The sequence below is a fragment of the Chiloscyllium punctatum genome, chromosome 1 (assembly GCF_047496795.1).
Source record: "Chiloscyllium punctatum isolate Juve2018m chromosome 1, sChiPun1.3, whole genome shotgun sequence".
Classification (NCBI taxonomy): Eukaryota; Metazoa; Chordata; class Chondrichthyes; order Orectolobiformes; family Hemiscylliidae; genus Chiloscyllium; species Chiloscyllium punctatum.
Genome location: NC_092739.1, coordinates 177726066 through 177750346, shown reverse-complemented (window position 1 = coordinate 177750346; position 24281 = coordinate 177726066). Strand labels below are relative to the sequence as shown.

The 24281-nt window shown below is 42.2% G+C and overlaps 1 protein-coding gene across 1 annotated transcript in view; it reads right to left on the bottom strand.

Annotated features, from left to right (window-relative positions):
- The window catches only part of LOC140480825 (disintegrin and metalloproteinase domain-containing protein 12-like), a 241911-nt gene that overhangs the window by 176895 nt on the left and 40735 nt on the right, over positions 1-24281 (bottom strand). The window contains exon 3 of the mRNA XM_072576274.1: positions 6762-6838. Within this exon, the coding sequence (XP_072432375.1) occupies positions 6762-6838 (77 nt within the window). The remainder of the gene's footprint in view (positions 1-6761; positions 6839-24281) is intronic.

Genomic DNA, 24281 nt, shown 5'->3' with positions numbered 1-24281 from the left:
ACGTTGAGTGAGTTCGGGCTTTTCACACTGGAGAGAAGAAGGAAGAGAGGTGACTTGACAGAGGTGTACAATCTAATGAGAGGCATAGATAGAGTAGATAGCTAGAGATTTTGAGGCAAAAGTGGGAACTGCAGATACTGGAGATCAGAGTCAAGATTAGAGTGGTGGTGGAAAAGCACAGCAGGTCAGACAGCATCTGAGGAGCAGGAAAATCAATGTTTCGGGCCCTGAAGAAGGGCTTTTGCACAAAACGTCAATTTTCCTGCTCTTCGGATGCTGCATGACCTGCTGTGTTTTTCTAACACCACTCTAATCTTGAGCCAGAGCAGAAATGGCTATCATAAGTGGAAATAATTTTAAAATGTTGGAACAAGGTTTAGGGGAGATGTCAGAGGTAGGTTCTTTACGCAGGGAGTGCTGGGTGTGTGGAATGCGCTGCTAGCAGTGGTAGTAGAGTCAGAGACATTAGAGACATTGAAGCTACTGCTGACCGAGTACATGGACGGCAGTCAATTGAGGGGTGTGTAGGTTAGGTTGATCTTAGATGAGAATAAGTGCTTGGCATAACATCATGGACCAAAGAACCTGTACTGTGCTGTATTGTTCTATGTTATATCACTTACAGCTTATATTGTTTGACATGAAAGTAATCCGAGGTGAAAGTGAGTACTGCTGATATTGGAGATTAGAATCGAGAGTGTGGTGCTAGAATTCCTGATGAAGGGCTTTTGTCTAAAACATCGATTCTCCTGCTCCTCAGATACTGCCTGGCCTTTTGATGCTTTTCCAGCAACACACTCTTCACATGCAAATAGTCCTGTTTGATAACTTCAGGCTGAGTCCTCATTTTCTGTTGCACCTGGTGTTGCTCCTGGCATACCCTCCTGCACTGTCCATTGATCTAGGGTGGAAAGCTGGCTTCATAGTACTGTTTTGATGGTGAATGTTTTTCTTTATTCATGGCATGAAAGCATCACTGGGTTGGCCAGCATTTATTTCCCATCTCTAATTGCCTGGAGGTTAGTTAATACTCAACCACATTTCAGTGGATCTGCAGTCTTATGTTGGTCAGATGATTTAAGAGTGGCAGATTTTCTAAAGGACATGAGTGAAACACAGTTTTGCTCAAAATTCGACAATGGATTTGAGGTCATCAGTAGACTTTTAATTCCAAATTTTCATTGAATTCAAATTCTGCCAGAGTGGGACTCGACACCGTGTTCTCAGAACATTATCATGACTTTGGATTAACGCTGCAGTGATAATTCCACAAAGCAGTTGCCATCCATAGACCAGACGATGAAGTTGCAGATTGTATTGGGGTACAATTCTGCTGCTGTTGAAGGCCCAGGGCAACTCTTGAATACCCAAACTTCAGGTGGTATACGTGTTGGAAGACTGTTCCATTTAGTACCACACAGTGCAGGAGAGGATATTCTCAATATGAAAGTGGGACAAGAACCTGCCTTTTAATAATGTAACACTCACACAGTGCATTGGTGATTGAGCTGTGTTAATAATGTAACACTGACACAGTGGATTGGTGATAGAGCTGTATTAATAATGTAACACTGACACAGTGGATTGGTGATGGAGCTGTATTAATAATGTAACACGGACACAGTGGATTGGTGACAGAGCTGTGTTAATAATGTAACACTGACACAGTGGATTGGTGATAGAGCTGTATTAATAATGTAACACTGACACAGTGGATTGGTGATAGAGCTGTATTAATAATGTAACACTGACACAGTGGATTGGTGATAGAGCTGTATTAATAATGTAACACTGACACAGTGGATTGGTGATAGAGCTGGGTTAATAATGTAACACTGACACAGTGGATTGGTGATGGAGCTAGGTTAATAATGTAACACTGACACAGTGGATTGGTGATACAGCAGGGTTAATAATGTAACACTGACACAGTGGATTGGTGATGGAGCTAGGTTAATAATGTAACACGGACAGAGTGGATTGTTGGTAGAGCTGGGTTAGTACTGTAACACTGATACGGTGGATTGGTGATACTGCTCGGTTAATAATATAACACTGACACAGTGGATTGGAAATGAAGTTGTATTAATAATGTAAAACTTACACAGTAGATTGGTGATGGAGCTGAATGAATAATGTAACACTGACGCAATGGATTGGTGACACAGCTGGGTTTATAATGTAACACTAACACAGTGCTAGTGCTGTGTTATTAATGTAACACTGACACAGTGGATTGGTGACAGGATTGTGTTAATAATGTAACAGTGACACAGAGGATTGGTGATAGAGCTGTATTAATAATGTAACACTGACACAGTGGATTGGTGATAGAGCTGGGACAATAATATAACACTGGCACAGTGGATTGGTGAGGGAGCTGTGTTAATGATGTAACACTAACACAGTGGATTGGTGAGGGAGCTTTATTAAAAATGTAACATTGACACAGTGGATTGGTGTTAGAGCTGTATTAATAATACAACACTGACACAGTGGATTGGTGACCGAGCTGTATTAATAATGTAAAACTAACAAAGTGGATTGGTGAGGGAGCTATATTAATAATGTAACACTAACATAGTTGGTTGGTGATAGACCTGTATTAATAATGTAACACTGACACAGTGAATTAGTGATGACGCTGTGTTAAAAATGTAACACGGACAGAGTGGATTGGTGATGGAGCTGAGTTAATAATGTAACACTGACACAGTGGATTGGCGATACAGCTGGGTTAATAATGAAACACGGACACAGTGGATTGGTGATTGAACTGTGTTAATAATGTAACACTGACACAGTGGATTGGTGATAGAGCTGGGTTAATAATGTAACACTGACACAGTGGATCGGTGATAGAGCTGTATTAATAATGTAACACTGACACAGTGGATTGGTGATAGAGCTGTGTTAATAATGTAACACTGACACAATGGATTGGTGATAGAGCTGTGTTAATAATGTAAACCGGACAGAGGGGATTGGTGGTAGAGCTGTGTGAATACTATAGCACTGACACGGTGGATTGGTGAAACAGCTGTGTTAAAGTTGTAACACTGGCACAGTGGATTGGTGATGGAGCTGTGTTACTAATGTAACACTGACACAGTGGATTGGTGATAGAACTGTGTTAATAATGTAACACTGACACAGTGGATTGGTGATTGAGCTGGGTTAATAATGTAACACTGACACAGTGGATTGGTGATAGAGCTGTGTTACTAATGTAACACTGACACAGTGGATTGGTGATTGAGCTGGGTTAATAATGTAACACTGACACAGTGGATTGGTGATGGAGCTGTGTTACTAATGTAACACTGACACAGTGGATTGGTGATAGAACTGTGTTAATAATGTAACACTGACACAGTGGATTGGTGATGGAGCTGTGTTACTAATGTAACACTGACACAGTAGATTGGTGATAGAACTGTGTTAATAATGTAACACTGACACAGTGGATTGGTGATAGAACTGTGTTAATAATGTAACACTGACACAGTGGATTGGTGAGGGTGCTGTATGAATAATGTAACATTCACACAGTGGATTGGTGATAGACCTGTATAAATTGTGTAACACTGACACAGTGGATTGGTGATCGAGCTGTATTAATAATGTAACACTGACACAGTGGATTGGTGATAGAGCTGTGTTAATAATGTAACACTGACACAGTGGATTGGTGATCGAGCTTTATTAATAATGTAACACGGACAGAGTTGATTGGTGATGTAGCTGGGTTAATAATGTAACACTGACACAGCGGATCGGTGATGGAGCTGTGTTAATAATGTAACGCGAGCATAGTGGATTGGTGATGGAGCTGTGTTAATAATGTAACACTGACTCAGTGGATTGGTGAGGGTGCTGTGTTAATAATGTAAACTGGACAGAGTGGATTGGTGGTAGAGCTGTGTGAGTACTATAGCACTGACACGGTGGATTGGTGAAACAGCTTGGTTAAGAATGTAATACAGTGGATTGGTGACAAAGCTGTGTTAAAGATGTAACACTGGCACAGTGGATTGGTGATGGAGCTAGGTTAATAATGTAACACTGACACAGTGGATTGGTGATGGAGCTGTGTTACTAATGTAACACTGACACAGTGGATTGGTGATAGAACTGTGTTAATAATGTAACACTGGCACAGTTGGTTGGTGTAGACCTGTCTTAATACTGTAACACTTACACAGTGAATTAGTGATGGAGCTGTGTTAAAAATGTAACACGGATAGAGTGGATTGTTGGTAGAGCTGTGTTAATAATGTAACACTGACACAATGTATTAGTGAGGGAGCTGTATTAATAATGTAACACTGACACAGTGCATTAGTGAGGGAGCTGTATTAATAATGTAACACTGGCACAGTGGATTGGTCATAGCGCTGTATTAATAATGTAACACTGACACAACGGAATCGTGATAGAGCTGGGTTAATAATGTAACACTGCCACAGTGGATTGGTGATTGATCTGTATTAATAATGTAACACTGACACAGTGGATTGGTGATGGAGCTATGTTCATAACGTAACGCTGACACAGTGGATTGGTGACAGAGCTGCATTTAAAATGTAACACTGACGCAGTGGATTGGTGACAGAGCAATATTAATATTGTAGCACTGATGCCTTGGATTGGTGATACAACTAGATTACTAATGTAACACTGGCACAGTGGATTGATGACAGAGCTGCATTAATAATATAACACTCACAATGGATTGGTGATAGATCTGTATTAATATTGTAACATTGACACAGTGGATTGGTGATAGAGCTGTGTTAATAATGTAACACTGACACAGTGGATTGGTGACAGAGCAATATTAATAATGTAACATGGACCGAGTGGATTGGTGGTAGTGCTGGGTTAATAATGTAACACTGACACAGTGGATTGGTGGTGGAGCTGTGTTAATAATGTAACACTGACACAGTGGATTGGTGATGGAGCTGTGTTAATAATGTAACACTGACACATTGGATTGTTGAGGGAGATGTATTAATAATGTCATACTGACACTGTGGATTGGTGATAGAGCAATATTAATATTGTAACACTGATGCCATGGATTGGTGATACAGCTAGATTAATAATGTAACACTGACACAGTGGATTGGTGACAGGGTTGTATTAAAATGTAACCGTGACACAGTGGATTGGTGATGGAGCTGGGACAATAATGTCACACTGACACAGTGGATTAGTGACAGAGCTGCATTAATAATATAACACTGACACAATGGTTGGTGATAGAACTGTATTAATATTGTAACATGGACAGAGTTGATTGGTGATGGAGTTGTGTTAATAATGTAACACAAGCACTGTGGATTGGTGATAGAGGTGTATTAATAATGTAATACTTGACACAGTGGATTGGTGATAGAGCTGTGTTAATAATGTAACCTGGACAGAGTGGATTGGTGAGGTAAAAACAATGACTGCAGATGCTGGAAACCAGATTCTGGATTAGTGGTGCTGGAAGAGCACAGCAGTTCAGGCAGCATCGAAGGAGCTTCGAAATCGACGTTTCGGGCAAAAGCCCTTCATCAGCAATAAAAAAGGATTGGTGATAGAGCTGGGATAATAATGTAACACTGACACAGTGGAATGGTGATAGAGCTGTGTTAATAATGTAACACTGACACAGTGGATTGGTGATACAACTGTGTTAATAATGTAACACTATCACAGTGGATTGGTGATAGAGCTGTATTAATAATGTAACACTGACACAATGGATTGGTGAGGGTGCTGAATTAATAACGTAACACTTACACAGTAGATTGGTGATGGAGCTGGGTTAATAATGTAACACTGACACAGTGGATTGGTGAGGGAGCTGTATTAATAATGTAATACTGGCACAGTTGGTTGGTGATAGACCTGTATTAATATTGTAACACTGACACAGTGAATTACTAATGGGGCTGTGTTAAAAATGTAACACGGACAGAGTGGATCGTTGGTAGAGCTGTGTTAATACTGTAACACTGATACGGTGGATTGGTGATACAGCTAGGTTAATGATGTAACACAGACACAGTGGATTGGAAATGAAGTTGAATTAATAATGTAAAGTTTACACAGTAGATTGGTGATAGAGCTGGGTTAATAATGTAACACTGACACAGTGGATTGGTGATAGAGCTGTATTAATAATGTAACACTGACACAGTGGATTGGTGATAGAGCTGGGTTAATAATGTAACACTGACACAGTGGATTGGTGATAGAGCTGTATTAATAATGTAACACTGACACAGTGGATTGGTGATAGAACTGTATTAATAATATAACACTGACACAGTGGTTTGTTGATGGAGGTGTATTAAAAATGTAACACTGACACAGTGGATTGGTGATAGAGCTGTGTTAATAATGTAACACTGACACAGTGGATTGGTGATAGAGCTGTGTTACTAATGTAACACTGACACAGTGGATTGGTGATAGAGCTGTGTTAATAATGTAACACTGACACAGTGGATTGGTGATAGAGCTGTGTTACTAATGTAACACTGACACAGTGGATTGGTGATAGAGCTGTGTTACTAATGTAACACTGACACAGTGGATTGGTGATAGAGCTGGGATAATAATGTAACACTGACACAGTAGATTGGTGATAGAGCTGTATTAATAATGTAACACTGACACAGTAGATTGGTGATGGAGGTTAATTAAAAATGTAACATGACACTGTGGATTGGTGATGGAGCTGTGATGATAATCTAACTTACTTATTGCTGCTGAGATCCAGTGTAAAGTTCTTTCCTTCCAGCTCCACCAAGATGCTGAGGTTTTTTGGATAGTTCCTCTGCACAGGACACAATGAATGGATTGTTATTCAAACTCATTTACTGACTGAAACTGCCATATTACTCATGAAGCAGCTGGAGCTGTTGAGCTTCGGACAGTACTTGGAAGAAGTCATCCATAGATGACCTGACACTGAGATTACTGACCTCCAAGTACAAATTTGTCAGAAAAAAGAATCTGCAGTTTGTGAAACTCCCTACTGTCTGAAAGGAGTACTCAAATAATAGTTTGAGAATCAACTCAGACATATTTCGGTAACACAGGAAACTGCAAGTAACAGCTCACAGGGCAGATCACAACATTTGATGTGATTTGATTTTGATTTCATTGTCACATGTACCTTGAAAACTATCATGCCACCACACAATGCGCCATCTCAGGTGTAAGTACCTAAGTACCGAATCTTAAGAACAAGATAGGAAAAAGAAGGAAGTCAAACTCAAATGTTGCAGTGATTATAGTACATTGCCACTTTATTTTTAAATACAAAATAAGAAATAAAGTTTAAATTTCAAACATTTCAATCTTACTGTGCTTTGGCACTGTGGGGCTGCACTTCAAGGAGTCACCTTGAGATTGGAGGTCCATGCTAAGGCCAAACCAGACCAAGAGACTGCCATGTACCATTGAAAGACTACTATGCTAGGCTTGAGAGATCTCCACATTGGGCCACTGACAGTCTGCACGACAGGTCAAGAGTCTGCCACACCAGGCTGAAAGTTCACCACACCGGGCAAAAAGTCCACATTGCTGGGCCAAGAACCAACCTCGTATGATGGGCCAAAAATCCTCCTCGCTGAGTTGAGGGTCTGCCGCACTCGGCCAAAACTCTGCCGTTCCACTATGACAGTCCATCACGCTGGGCCACAAGTCCCTATTTCTGGACCAAGACACCACCAGTCCAGGCCAATGTCCACTATGCCAGGCCAAAAGTCTGCCTCAGGAATAAAGGCAGAGAGCCTGAAGCATGGAGAGATAAGTTAGAGAAGGATGGGGGGTATTTCTCCACACTTCAGGCTCTCTGCCTTTATTCCTGATGAAGGACTTTTGCCCGAAATGTCGATTTTACTGCTCCTAGGATGCTGCCTGAAATGCTGTGCTCTTCCAGCACCACTAATCCAGAATCTGGTTTCCAGCATCTGCAGTCATTGTTTTTACCTCCAAAAGTCTGCCTCGCCAGGCCAAGATTCTGCCTGATCAGGCTGGGAGTCCACAACATCATATGTCCTGACTGCAGTTTTACCTGAGGTCAGAGTGTAAATTAGCTTGACCATAATCCCCAGCATGTTTGATTGCAGCTTTTAACTAGTCCCATAGCCATTTCTGCTGCTAGGTTACATTTATTTTAGCAATAGAAAGGGATAGGTACATACCACAGGCAAGAGTTATAGCTGGGGGAAAGGCAATAATGATGCATTTAGGCAAGATTTCGGATGCAGAGGATGGGGAAGGAAACTGCAAGGGCTGGGTACAATTGAAATTGTTCGAGGAACAGCTACTGCATGTCCTTGATCACTATGTACTTATCAGGCAGAGAGGAAGTGGTGAAGCGAAGGAACTGTGGTTAACTAAAGAAGTTGAATTTCTTGTCAAGAGGAAGAAGGAGATTTATGTAAAGATGAGAAGTGAAGGCTCAAATTAGGGCACTTGAGGATTAAAATTAGCCAGGAAGGACCTAAAGGAGAGCAAAGAAGAGCCTGGAGGTGACATGAGAAGTCTTTGGCAGGTAGAATCAAGGAAAACCCTAAAGTTTTCCTTCAGTCTTTCAGGAATAAAAGAACAACGGGAGTAAGGTTAGAGACAGTCAAGGACAGTAGTGAGAAGTTGTGCGCGGAGTCCGAAGAGATAGGAGAGATGCTAAATAAATATTTTTCTTGTCAGTATTCACACTGGAAAAAGACAACGTTGTCGAGAAGAATACTGAAATACAGGTTATTAAATTGGACGGGATTGAGGTTCATAAGGAGGTGGTGTCAGCAATTCTGGAAAGTGTGAAAATAGATAAGTCTCCTGAGCTGAATGGGATTTATCCTAGGATTCTCTGGAAAACTGGGGAGGAGATTGCAGAGTCTTTGGCTTTGTGTACAGGGATACTGCCAGAAGACTGGAGGATAGCAAATGTTGTCCCCTTGTTCAAGAAGGGAGTAGAGACAACCCTGGCAATTATATACCAGTGAGCCTTACTTTAGTTTTGGGTAAAATGTTAGAAAGTGTTATAAGAAATAGGATTTACAAACGTCTAGAAAGGAAAAAATTGATTAGGTCCAGTCAACACAGTTTTGTGAAGGGTACGTCATGCCTCACAAACCTTATTGAGTTCTTTGAGAAGGTGACCAAACAGATGGATGAGGGTAAAGTGGTTGATGTGGTGTGTATGGATTTTAGTAAAGCATTTGGTAAGATTCCCCCACAGTAGGCTATTGCAGAAAATACGGAGGCATGGGATTGAGGGTGACTTAGTGGTTTGGATCAGAAGTTAGCGAAAGAAGACAGAGGGTAGTGGTTGATAGGAAATGTTCATCCAGGAGTTCAGTTACTAGTGGTGAACTGCAAGAATCTGTTTTGGGGCCATTGTCATTTTTAAAAATGACCTGGATTAGGGCCTAGAAGGATGGGTCAGTAAATTTTCGGATAACACTAAAGTCGGTGGAGTTGCAGACAGTGCGGAAGATGTTGCAGGTTATAGAGGGACATAAATAAGCTGCCAAGATGGGCTGAGAGGTGACAAATGATGTTTAATGTGGAAAAATGTGAGGTGATTCACTTTGGAAGGAGTAACAGGAATGCAGAGTACTGGGCTAATGGTAAGACTCCTGGAAAACTGGGACTGTTTCTGGGGAAGTTGGGATTTCTAGAAATGAAGGTGAGGACTGCAGGTGCTGAAGATTAAAGTCAAGAGTGTGGTGCTGGAAAAGCAGAGCCGGTCAGGCAGCATCCGAGCAGCAGGAAAATTGATGTTTCGGGCAAAAGTCCTTCATCAGGAATGAGGCTGGGAGCCTTGGGTGCAAAGATAAATGGGAGAGGGGTGGGGCTGGGAGGAAAGAAGCTGAGACAGCAATAGGTGGATGGAGGTGGGAGTAAAGGTGATAGGTCGGAGGGGAGGATGGTATAGATAGGTGGGAAGGAGGATGGACAGATAGCACAGGTCATGAGGACGGTGCTGAGCTGGAAAGTTGGAACTGGGGTAAGGTGGTGAGGGGGAAATGAGAAAACTGGTGAAATCCACATTGATGCCCTGGGGTTGAAGGGTCCCGAAGTGGAGGATGAGACGTTCTTCCTCCAGGCAATGGGTGATAGGGAGTGGCGATGGAGGAAGCCCAGAATCTGCATGCTTTTGGCAGAGTGGGAGAGGATGTTGAAATGTTGGGCCACGAGGCGGTGAGGTTGGTTGGTGTGGGTGTCCCGGAGATATTCTCTGAAGCATTCTGCGAGTAGGCGTCCTGTCTCCCCAATGCAGAGGAGGCCACATTGAGAACAATGGATACAGTAAATGGCGTGTGTGGAAGTGCAGATGAAACTTTGATGGATGTGGAAGGCTCCTTTGAGGCCTTGGATGGAGGTGAGGGAGGAGGTGTGGGCGCAGGTTTTGCAATTCCTGTGGTGGCAGGGGAAGGTGCCCGGACGGGACGGTGAGTTGTTGGGGGACGTGGACCTGACAAGGGAGTCGCGGAGGGAACGGTCTTTGCGGAAGGTGGATTAGAGGTGGGGAGAGAAATATATCCCTGGTGCTGGTGTCCATTTGTAGGTTGCGGAAATGGCGGAGGATGATGCGCTATATATGGAGGTTGGTGGGATGGAAGATGAGGACCAGGGGGTTCTGTCCTTATTGCGGTTGGAGGGGTAGGGCTTAAGGGTAGAGATGTGTGGAAGTGGATGAGATGCGCTAGAGAGTATCATCAATTTGAGGCGGCTCAGTGGCTCAGTGTTTAGCACTGTTGCCTCACAGCACTAGAGTCCCAGGTTCAATTCCAGCCTTGGGCGAATGTCTGTGTGGAGTTTGCACATTCTCCCCATGTCTGTGTGGGTTTCCTCTGGGCAGGGCAGGTGAATTGGCCATGCTACTTTGCCCGTGGTGTTAGGTGCATTAGTCAGAGGGAAATGGGTCTGGGTCGGTTACTCTTTGAGGGTCGGTGTGGACTTGTTGGGCCAAGGGACCTATTTCTGCACTGTAGGGATCTAATCTGTACAACCATGTAGGAGGGGAAATTGCGGTCTGTGGTGTAAGTGGTCCTCCTGGGAGCAGAGGCGGAAGAATTGTAAATACGGGATAGCATTTTTGTAGGAGGGAGATTGGGACGAGGTGTACACCAGGTAGCTGTGGGAGTCGGTGAGTTTGTAGAAAATGTCAGTGTTGAGTCGGTCAACGTTGATGGAGATGGAGAGGTCCAGGAAGGGGAGAGAGGTGTCAGAGATGGTCCAGGTGAGTTGAAGGTATTGGCGAAGTTGATGAACTGTTCAACCTTCCCATGGGAGCACGAGCTGCCGCCAATGCAGTCATCAATGTAGCGGAGGAAAAGGTGGAGAGTGGTGCTGGTGTAGCTGTGGAAGATAGACTGTTCCACGTAGAGACAGGCATAGCTGGTAACCATGCGAGTGCCCATGGCTACCCCTTTGGTCTGGAGAAAGTGGGAGGATTCAAAAGCGAAATTGTTGAGGGTGAGGACCAGTTCAGCCAAACAAACAAGATTGTCAGTGGAAGGATACTGGTGGGAACATCGGGAGAGGAAGTAATAGAGAGCTTAGAGGCCCTGCTCATGGTGGATGGTGGTGTATAGGGACTGGATGTCCATGGTGAAGATGAAGCATTGGGAGCCAGGGAAACAGAAGTCTTGGAGGAAGTGGAGGGTGTGGGTGGTGTCTCAAATGTATGTGGGGAGTTCCTGGACCAGAGCTATGTGGAGATGAATCTGATGGGGCAGGAACAGGCTGAGACGATAGGTCGGCCGGAATAGAATGGATTGTGGATCTTGGGTAGGAGGTAGAACCAGGCAGTGCGGTTCCTGAACTATGAGGTTGAACGTTATTGGTGGGAGACCCCCCCTGAGGTGATGAGGTTATGTACAGTCTGGGAGATGACAGTTTGGTGATGGGAAGTGAGGTTGTGGTCAAGGGGGCAGTAGGAGGAGGTGTCTTCACATTGGCGCCTGGCTTCAATGGTGTAGAGGTCAGTATGCCAAACTACCACTGCGTCTCCCTTGTCCGCTGGTTTGATGGTGAGGTTGGGGTTGAGGGTGGAGCAGAGGGAGTGGAGGGCTGCATGTTGTGAGGGTTAGAGGTTGATGTGGGTGAGGGGAGTGGACAGGTTGAGGCGGTCAATGTCTCGGCGGCAGTTGGAAATAATGAGGCTGTGGGCTGGTAACAGACTGGCACAGGGTGTCAGTGTTGGAGGCAGGCAAAGGGGTCCTCGGAAGGTGGGTGGGAGTCTTGATTGACAGAGTAAGCTTGGTGGCTGAGGTAGCAGAAGAAGTGTTTGACGTCACAACATAGTTGAATTCGTTGATGCATGGTCTGAACAGAATGAAGGTAAGGCCTTTGCTGAGGACTGATCGTTCATCCTCAGTGAGGGGAAGGTCTGGGGGGATGGTGAAAACTCGGTAGGGCTGGGAGCTCAGACCTGGTATAGGGCTGGGGCTGGGTATGGGGGTGGAGATTATAACTGGAGTGGGCGTGGCAGTGGGAGTACCAGAGGTGACATCATTTGCGGAAGTGATGCTCACCCTGGGGTTCTGTGGGATGGGGTGTTGACAGTGGGATCCATGGGGGGGGGGAGCATGTCGACGATGTACAGGTGAGTGGCCTCAGTAGGGGCGGAGGTGGTTGCGACAGTGGCAGCTGTGGGGCCAGATATGGCAGAATGCGTTGCGTCAGTGTTGACGTAGGGGGCGGAAGTGGCAGAATGCGCGGAATAGGTCATGATGGGAGCGGAAGCGGTTGCGGTTCCTCATGAAGGAGACGGAAGTCGCGGAACGGATGACATTGGTGATGTTGGCAGGGTAGAAGTGGCTGGGCTGGTGGCTTTCTAGATTTCTAGAGGTGCAATGGTCTGCGCCTGAACCAGAATACTGACCAACTCTCTTGTGGGATGGTTTGTTAGTTATTGGGAGGAGTTTGAGCAATTTCAGCTAAGGCAGAGTTTAATAATGACACTGCATACATTATAAAAGGCAAATGAGCAGAAGAGGTACAGCTGTGTTAAGTCTCAAGGGAGTAAGGCAAGGCTACTTTAATACCCTCGTATTATAGGTAAGACAAATGAGTTAAGGGTAAAAACAATGACTGCAGTTGCTGGAAACCAAATACTGGATTAGTGGTGCTGGAAGAGCACAGCAGTTCAGGCAGCATCCAACGAGCAGTGAAATCGACGTTTCGGGATTCCTGATGAAGGGCTTTTGCCCAAAACATCGATTTCACTGCTCGTTGGATGCTGCCTGAACTGCTGTGCTCTTCCAGCACCACTAATCCAGTAACTGAGTTAAGGGCATGAGTTGACATTTGGAATTATGATGTTGTTCCCATCACAGAGATCAGTTTGAGGGAGGGACAAAATCTTGGAATCATATAGAAGAGAAGAGACCCTTTGGCCCATTGAGTCTGTCCCGCCATAAATACACCACCACCTACACTAGTCCCACTTTCATGCACTAGGATCAGACCCTTGAATGTTAGGACATTTCAAGTGTTCAACAAAGTACTTTTTAAAGGACATGTGGTTTCCCACCTCAACTACTATCCTAGGCAGTGCGTTCCAGACCCCCTCTGCCCATTAGGAAAAATCTTTTCCTCAAAATTCTCTCAAAACCTGCCTTGCACTTCAAAATGATGCCTCCCCTTGTTATTGACCTTTAGACTAAGAAAAACTGCTGCTTTCCATTCAGCATGTCTATGTCCTGATAATCTTATGTGCCTCTTTCAGGTCTCTCATCAATCCTCTCTGCTCCAAAGAAAACAACCTGAGCTTATGCAACCTCTCTTCTTCACTGAAATGGTCCACCCCAGACGACATCCTAGTGAATCCCTGCACCCGCTCCTTCCCTGGAGTGTCAAAGGCTGAAGGATGAGCTTATTGTGGTTTTTACAATCATGAGGAGCAGAGATACTGTGAATTGTCAAGATCCTTTTCTTGGGATGGATGAATCTAAAACTAGAGGGAATAGGTTCAAGGTGACAGGGGAAAGACTTAAAAAGGACCTGAGGGATAACAGTTTCACGCAGAGTGGTGCATGTATGGACTGGGCTGAATGGGCAGAAGAAGTAATGGAGACTGGTACAATTACAGCATTTATCAGGTATCTAGATGGGTATATGAACAGTAAGTGTTTGAGGCCTATGGGCCAAATGCTGGAAATTGGGACTAGGTCAAATTGGGATGTCTGATCATTATGGGCAAGTTGAACAGAAGGGTCTGTTTCCATACTGTATGACTCTTATGATTCTATGCATCATAGCAGATATATTCTTCCAATAGTGCACTGGCTAGAGCTGCACAGAGTATTCCAGCAGTGGTCAAACCAAAGTTCTGTACAGTTCCAATTCCTGCCTCAGACTGTGTGGAGTTTGCACATTCTCCCTGTGTCTGCGTGGGTTTCCTCCGGGTGCTCCGGTTTCCTCCCACAGTCCAAAAATGTGCAGGTCAGGTAAATTGGCCATGTTAAATTGTCCGTAGTGTTAGGTAAAAGGGGTAAATGTAGGGGAATGGGTAGGTTGTGCTTCAGTGGGTCGGTGTGAACTTGTTGGGCTGAAGGGCCTGTTTCCACACTGTAAATAATCTAATCTAATCTAAAACCTCCCTGCTCTTATATTCTAGACCATAGCTGAAAATGTGTTGCTGGAAAAGCGCAGCAGGTCAGGCAGCATCCAAGGAGCAGGAGAATCGACGTTTCGGGCATGAGCCCTTCTTCATTCCTGAAGAGGGGCTCATGCCCGAAACGTCGATTCTCCTGCTCCTTGGATGCTGCCTGACCTACTGCGCTTTTCCAGCAACACATTTTCAGCTCCGATCTCCAGCATCTGCAGTCCTCACTTCCTCCTAGAATATTCTAGACCATAACTGAGAAAAGCAATTGTCTCACATACCTTCTTAACTACCTGGAGCTGACATGACTGCCCTCCAACAACTACAATCATCTTCTTATGTGCCGGGTACGACTCCAACCAGCGGAGAGTGTCCCCTCCATACCTATTGATTCCAGTTTTGCTCAGGTTCCTTGCTGCCACACACTGTCACTCTCACCTCACCTCAAATAGGATTTGAATAGTAACTTTATTTTTGTATGGCATGGAAGCAAAAGTTGAAGAGCCTTTTTCTGTCCTGCCAATTTATATGACTATGCCTCCAGAGCAATTGGAGGCGTTTGTAAGGGATCATGGAAAGGACAAAATGTTCCCTTTTGGGTGAAATGTCGGAGCACCAAATACAGAGAATCTTGATATCTAGCAATATTCTGGACTAGATTAAAAGTAAAAGAGCCGTTTTTAAAAGTTACAAAGAAAGCAAAATAACAGAGACCTGAGTGGAGTATAGGAAGTGCAAGGGTGATTTTAAGAAAACAATTAAAACAGCAAAGAGGGGTTATGAAAGAAACACTGGCAAGATTGTGGAGAATCCCAAGATATTCCACAAGTATATCAAGGGAAAAGATTAAGAAAGGGAACGTGTGGAGCCCATGAGTGACTAAGAGGACAATCTGTTTGTGAAGCGATGGTACATTGGTAGAGTGTTAAATTTGTACCTCACATCTGTCTTAACTTGGAGGATACAGGTAGAAAATTCAGGAAGGGTGTCTGTGAGGATCTTGAGTAAATTGATAGAGGGGCATATGAGAGGTTTTAGTGAATTTAAAACTGGACAAATCCCAGGTCCAAATGAGTTGTATCCCAGGTTGTTGTGGGAGGTGAGGTAGGAAACTACAGGGGCTCTGACCCAGTGTGCAGTTTTGTACCACAGATATCAGAGGTCAATCCCTTGTTTAAATTCATTTATGGGACGTGGGTGTCACTGGCTGGCCAGCATTTATTGCCCATCTTTAGTTGCCTTGAGAAGTTGATTGTGTTACAACATGGTGGCAAACCTTTCTGTTAATTAAACTAAACACCCAGAAAAGATCAACTCACTCAGTAGTCTGTTAAAATATGAGCGACAGAGAAGTTCTAACTTCCACTATTTCAAGAAAATAATATCAATTTATTTTTGTTAACTCTAAAAGTGAAATTAAATATGTATTAACAACTCAAAGCCTCCCCTCCTCTTACCTGCTTATCACCTGCCTCCAACTCTATAACAATATAATATTCCAATAGGACACTTAATAAAATTACATCAACTTAATTTCAAAAACAGACAGCAGCTATTGTCTCTGGTGTCTGCCTTCTTCCGGCTGAAGATCTCCCTGGATCATATTCTTTCTTTTTACTGCAGATATGTTTCATATGAATAGGTACCTTTGATACAGAGTATTTTCTAAATTCTTGGATCTATGTTGATGGCAGTTGCTCTTTCTGATTTTAAAAATGCTTGCCTCTTTTATAACCCCAACATCAGATGGTCTCATTAGTTCAATGATGGCAAAACAATAAATTCAAACTCAATTGGGTTTTAGTATCCTGGGCATAATTTAAACTGATTGGTTAGCTTTGAATTGTTGTTGAAAATGTGGTGTTGGAAAAGCACAGCAGGCCAGGCAGCATCTGGGAAGCAGGAGAATTGACATTTCGGGCATAAGACTTTCATCAGCATGAAGGTCATTCCTAAAGAGCGACTTATGCTCAAAACATCAATTCTTCTACTCGTCAGATGCTGCCTGACCGGCTGTGCTTTTCAGGCACCTCACTCTCGACTCTGATCTCCGGTATCTGCAGTTCTCACTTCCTTGTAAATTTGAATTGTCAAAACAGCAACCAACTCAGGTATCTATTTCACAGCCAAATGTTACATATTTTCAATTTTCCAGTACGGTCTGAGACTGGTATCTAGGCTTTTATTCCTGATGAAGGGCTTTTGCCCGAAACGTCGATTTCAAAGCTCCTTGGATGCTGCCTGAACTGCTGTGCTCTTCCAGTACCACTAATCCAGAATCTGGTTTCCAGCAACTGCAGTCATTGTTTTTACCCCTTTTTATCTAGTCATATGACACAAGTACTTGTCATCTTTCTGTTCAGAACAGCATTCACTCTCGTAAAGGTACGCCTTCAACATCATATCACTTAGCCCCTTAAGAAAAAATTAATCATCATAAAGAAAAGATGGCTTCATTTTTTTTCTAACTCTTAATCCTACTACAATAAAATGTATAGGTCATTAATTGAAGTGCATATTAATTTCTGCACACATACATTATAAATATATTAAATATTAAATAATAAATATATTAAATATTATAAACATTGGAATCTGTCCAATTTAATGTACACATTTTCCTCTAAATCTGCAATAACACATCTGTTATCACATGTTTACATCCTGCAACATGTACAATTTGTAAATTTAGAGTCTTTCAGATAAGACTCCAATGAAATAGTTTCATATTTTTGTCTTTTTAAATCGTTCCAAGTATGTAAGAGGATTGTGGTCCGTGTATACAACGGTCTCTGACACATTGTTCGTCATATGAACATTAAAGCCAGTTCCAAACTCAATAATTCTTTCTCAATGTAGAGTATTTTTTCCGGTGGGTGTTGCATTTATTTGAAATGTAGCCAATTGGATGTTTAATTCCATCATCATCCTCCAGGAGCAGTACAGCTCCAACTCCTATATCGCTGGCATGAACTGCACTTTTGAAGGGTTTAAATAAAATGGTGTAGCTAAAATTGGTGTGCTGGTTAATACTGCTATTAAATTCTCAAATGCCTCATGGCATTGTTCTGTCCACCAAAATTTTGTGTTCGCCTTTAGTAAATTTGTTCGCATTACCACCACGCTGCTGAAATTTGAAACAAACTTCCAGTAGAATCCACTTAGTCCCAAAAATCAAAGTACCTCTTTCTTTGAAGATGGTTGTGGAAATTCTTCAATGAGCCTTCATCTTCGTGTTCCTTGGGGTCAGTGTTCCATGACCAATGTTATATCCCAAGAAAATCACCTCTGCCTTCGCAAATTCTGTTTTCTTTAAGTTTACTACCAGTTTTGCTTCTTTTAGTCACTCAAAGAGCTCTATCAACTGTCCCATGTGATCTTTCCATGACTTGCTAAAGATCACTATATCATCCAGAGAGACTGCACAGTTTGTTAACCCAGCTACAATTCTGCCCATGAGTCTTTGGAATGTGGTTGGTGTGTTCTTCGTTGCAAAAGGCATCCCTTTGAATTGATATTGCCCAATTGGCATTACAAACACAGAAACTTCTTTCCCTTTCTCTGATAAAGTGTACCTGCTAATAAGCTCACAATTCTTCCAGCTTTGTGATGTTAACTGGCTTGTCCAACTTTCTCTATATAGTCCTCTAATCTTGGTATTGGGTATGAGTCTGATTTTGTTATGGCGTTGACCTTCCGATAGTCCACACAATATCGTCGAGACCTGTCAGGTTTGGGAACTAACATGATTGGCAAACTCCACTCACTCTGACTCGGGTTTGATGATATCTTCATTGAGCATCGCATCCACTTCCTTCTGGACCTGTGTAGCTTTCAAAGGATTAAATCTGTAGGGGTGTTGTTTTATCAGAACAGTATTCCCTACTTCTACCTCATGCACAACAGTATTAGTTCTCCCCCTCCTTATTCCTGCATATGTCCTCATACTGCTGCAACAAACCATTCAACTGGGTTCTTTGCTCCTGAGATAGATAGTTCACTAACCTATACCACTCTTCAAGGCCTTTCTCATTGTTTAACATATGTTAGAGGCACATCAAACTCCATGACATCTGGATTTGATTCTTCACTCTGTGGGGCAGTAACTAACACCTGTTTCTCCAGTTCCCCGTCTCTATTATTGTAAGGTTTCAACATATTCACATGACATACCCAATACAGTTTTTTCTATCTGGCATCTTTACCAGATAGTTTACCTGACTGAACTTTTTTTCAGTTTGATAGACAACACTAAACCTGGCTTTGAAGGGATCTCTTATCACTGGTTACAATACTAATACACCATCCCCATGGGAAAACGTCCGAATTTAAGTGTTTTTATCTGCCACCTGCTTCTTTCTATGCTGCGCCCCCTTTAGGTGTTGTTTAACTAACTCACCTACCCAATTTAATCTCTCCCTCACCTCTGATTCTTAATCCAAATGTGAGATCTCTGGCTTCGGTCCTGTCAATTTTTCTTTAATTAATTTCAAAGGGTCTCTCATCTATGTCTGAATATTAACTCAAAGGGAATAAATTGAGTGATTCATTTGGGGGATCTCTAATGGTAAACAATACGAATAGGATACCTTTATCCCAGTCATTTAGGTAATCCTGACAGTACGGTCTCAACATGGTCTTCAAGGTCTGATGCCACCTTTCCAAAGCTCCCTGGGATTCAGGATGGTATGTACTTGATCTAAAGTGCTGTATACCTAAGCTATCCATGACTTTCTTAAACAACCTAGCAGTAAAATTGGACTGTTGGTCTGAATGAATCTCTCTGGGTAGCACATGCTGCTTGAAGAAAGCTATTAACTCCTCTACCTTTTTGCCTTAATACTCTGTAATGAAATCACCTCCAGAAAGCCCTTTTGCCCGAAACATCGATTTTCCTGCTACTTGGATGCTACCTGACCTGCTATGCTTTTACTCTAATGTTGAGATAACAGTGAAAGACAATAATTCATAAGTAAGAGAGGTTAAATGACAGGTCTGTGTACACTTGACTGATCACTCCTACAGGCCCTGAGCCATTTATCAGATGGGAAAAACAAATCCAGCTGAATCCTGCTGATGAAATAAGTTCCTATCATAAAGAAGTACCAGTCTGAGCTAATTGGAAGTGTTCATAAGGTAACCTTGCACAGCTCGCCTGACAGATACCATTGTTTTACAAAATGGCTTCTTAGCAAGGAGCTTTTGACCATAAAATGGCTTCCTGATACATTTTGTCAGAATATCTTCAATGTTGGGTTTAGAACAATTTTTAAGCTAGGAGCAGACTCCTGCTTTTTATCTTAAGCACAGAATCATTCTGTACCTAAGTCTGAAACATTACCACAAATGATTAATTAGTCTCAAATTAAACATGCTTTCTTTTCAGGGTTGTGATTCAAATTCAAATAAGACATAAGATCTGATTAGTTAGAATTGACAGTAGGGCAGTTATGATCTGTAAAAACAGCAAGTAAGTTAAAACTTCATCAATATTATCTTTTACAGAGTTTGCATTTCATAATCAGCGATGGCTACTCAAAATCATCATAAAGTCTCAAAATGTAATTAAGTTCAATCCATAGCATTAAGCATAAAGAATTAATTTTCTACTGGCTTCAGCAATCTCAGCACTAAACTGCTCTGTCTGTCTGTCTCTCTCTCTCTGTCTCTCTAGTGTCCTTTTGAACTCTCAAGTCAGGGACTTATAACAGAAAAATTGTTTTTTATTCCTTTGCCTCTGCCTAGCTTGAATTATAATAAGAATCCATTATAGAACATTACAGCGCAGTACAGGCCCTTCGGCCCTCGATGTTGCGCCGCCCTGTCATACCAATCTAAACCCATCCCACCTACACTATTCTATGTACGTCCATATGCCTGTCCAATACCGACTTAAATGCACTTAAACTTGGCGAATCTACTACTGTTGCGTGGAAAGCACTCCATACCCTTACTACTCACTGAGTAAAGAAACTACCTCTGACATCTGTCTTATACCTATCTCCCCTCACTTTAAAGTTGTGTCCCCTTGTGTTTGCCATCCCCATGCTTGGAAAAAGGCTCTCCCTGTCCACCCGATCTAACCCTCTGATTATCTTATATGTCTCTATTCAGTCACCTCTCAACCTTCTTCTCTCTAACGAGAACAGCCTCAAGGCCCGCAGCCTTTCCTCGTAAGCCATTTCTTCCATACCAGGCAACATCCTAGTAAGTCTTCTCTGCACCCTTTCCAAAGCTTTTACATCCTTCTTATAATGCGGTGACCAGAACTGTACACAATACTCCAAGTGTGGCCATACCAGAGCTTTGTACAGCTGCAGCATAACCTCCTGGTTCCGGAACTCAATCTCTCTAATTAATAAAGGCCAAAACACTGTATGCCTTCTTAACAACCCTGTCAATCTGCGTGGCAACTTTCAGGGATTTGTGTACATGGACACCGAGATCTCTCTGCTCATCTGCACTCCCAAGAATCTTACCATTATAATTGATAGGACCTGGCCGTTAATTGCTAGTTTTCTTTCGAGGTCAGAATCTAACACTTGTTAATTTCACAAGGGAACAGTCGTGAATGTTGTTACTCGGTGTCCTGTTTATACAGATTCACTGATGTTAAGGTACAAGTTCTTAATTGCCTTAGAGCATCCTGTTATCACTTGGTGACAACAGATGTTTTTATCTTCTGAATAATCTGGGTTCCCCATTTTCTTGTGGCCTGAGCCTCCCTGCTTGCCGTCTTATTTTATAGTATGCAGCAAATGTGTTCTATAATTCAGTGTTACATTTTAGTCTAAATGTTTAAAGACAAGTTTTAAGGCTATAGAATTTCTCACATCTATTACACAAATTAACACTCTCTCGGGTAACATGTCAGAAAGAGTGAAAATACATTCATCTCTTACTATTAGAAACTGATTAGATCCCACATCTCTCAAAATTATAACTTCTTTCCCTTCTCCCTTGTTCTTCCGGAGTAAACCTTATGCACAGAGACAAAGTCTTTATCGAGATCAGGCACTAACTCAATACCCAGCCCCTGCCTAGACTGTGCACTCTCCTGCAGCTCCTTGACCTTTCTTGTGGTTTCCTTTACTAATTTCACTAAACCCACTCACTTAGCTTCTTTTAAAACATCTTTTCCCACAGTGCCTTTCTTCAGCAAACCAGCACTGTGACTTCATGTGTCCCACCTTACCACAGTGAAAACACTTTAATGCCTTTCACCTCCTTTTCACTATCTTGGACTTCTTTTTACACCTGTGTTAAATTATTACCAGTGTGCTCGACTCTTTGTTTAGTAGTATAGGATCTCCCCTTCTCCCAATGTGTGGTCTCTGAATTCTCACTTATCAATTTCTCCTTAAACAATTTTAGCAGCCCTCTCACTTCATGCCCAAACTCTAAACCTTGGAGTGCAGGTTCATAGTTCCTTGAAAATGGAGTCACAGGTAGATAGGATAGTGAAGAAGGCGTTTGGAATGCTTTCCTTTATTGGTCAGAGTACTGTGCTTAGGGGTTGGGAGGTCATGTTGCGGCTTTACAGGACATTGGTTAGGCCACTTTTGGAATTTTGCAAGCAAATCTGGTCTCCTTCCTATCAGAAGGATGTTGTCAAACTTGAAAGGGTTCAGAAAATATTTACAAGGATGTTGCCAGGATTGGAGGATTTCAGCCATAGGGAGAGGCTGAGGGGTGACCTTACAGAGGTTTATAAAATCATGAGGGTCATGCATAAGATAAATAGACAAAGTCTCTTCCCTGGTGTGGGGGAGTCCAGAACTAGAGGACATAGGTTTAGGGTGAGAGGGGAAAGATATAAAAGAGACCTAAGGGGCAACTTTTTCAGAAAGTAATGCACGTATGGAATGAGCTGCCAGAGGAAATGGTGGAGGCTGGTACAATTACAGCACTTAAAAGGCATCTGGATAATATGAATAGGAAGGGTTTGGAGGGATATGGGGTGTGTGCAAGTGGGACTAGATTGGGTTGGGATATCTGGTCGGCATGGACAAGTTGGATCGAAGGGTCTGTTTCCATGCTGTACATCTCTATGACTCTATGATTCTAAATGAACTGAGTTTGGTCGATTCAGTTGATGCATCACTGATTGGAAAAAGTACAAACTGAATTCCCTTATCCCAATCACCTGGATAGTCTTGAATATAAGTCCTCAACATGGTCTTTAGTGTAGAGTGGAGGGTACTTTAATATCTGATGCCACCTTTCTTGCACTCCTTATGATTCTGGATGTTATGCAGTAGATTTGAATTGTTTTATTCTTAAGCTGTACATTCTGTATGTTATGCAGTAGATTTGAATTGTTTTATTCCTAAGATGTTCATAACTTCCTTGAATAATTTTGATGTAAGGTTTGACCCTTGGTCTGACTGTATCTCTGTGGGTAGTCCATAGTTAAAAATTTGAGTAATTCCCCTATACAATCCTTCTCGTTGTGATCTTGCAAAATGAAATGGCCAATGGAAATCTAGTGGACACATTCATTGATATTAACAAATATTGATTCCCACTTTTTCTTTTAGGTAGGGGTCCCACACAATCACTTAAGATGCTTGTAAAAGATTCCTGAAATACAGGAATAGATACTAAAGATATGGGTTTTATTACTGCCTTTGGTTTTCCAATTACTTGACATGTATGACATATTTGGCAAAATTCAACTACATCTTTGTGCAGTTCAGACCAGTGGAAATGTTTTTGTATTTCAGATTGAGTTTTTCTCACTCCTAAATGTTCCACTAGTGGTAGCTCATGCACTACCCATAACACCTCCTTATTATAACCCACTGGCAATATGCCTTGATGAACATCTGTCCATTTTTCATCTGCCTGAATATGTGATGGTCTCCATTTCCTCATTCAGACATTTTGTTTAAGATAGTAACATTCAGGGAAAACATTGAATTCATTTTTCTGTGTGTACCTTTTGATAAAACGCTTTAAATTTTCATCTTTCTACTGTAACTCAGTTAATTTATCTGAGTTAAAAATGTCTGCTTTGCCATCTATCTGCTCCTATTCTATGTCAACCATCTGATCAAACAGGATCTCTGCTCATTCCACATCAACTTTCTTATCTGTGCAAAGTTAAAAATGACACAACGCCAGGTTATAGTCCAACAGATTTAACTGGAAGCACTAGCTTTCATAGCGCTGCTCCTTCATCAGGTGGTTGTAGAGAATAAGATTGTAAGACACAGAATTTACAGCAAAAGTTTTCAATGTGATGTAACTGAAATTATATCTTGAAAAAGACCTGGATTGTTTGTTAAGTTTCTCATCTGTTAGAATGACCATGTTGGTTTCAGTTCTTTTATATGTAAATCGCAAATTGTTTTTAAAAGTTACATTAAGTGAAATTTAACAATTGGTACTATGTTGGCCCAGATAAAGTAATGAAGGTGTGAGCTTCCCTGTGTGAGACTGTCTGTGCCATAATAGTCAGACTGATTCTAAGCTAAAATACGGATTTACAGAATCTTACATGGATTCATGCAGTGTTTGAGCAAAGTTGGACTACAACCTGGTGTAGACATTTATTATTTCTTATCTGTACTCTTTAATCTGTCCTGTTTGAACCGATGATTTTGTGATGTCATTACCACACAGTCAAGAAAAATCTCAGGATATG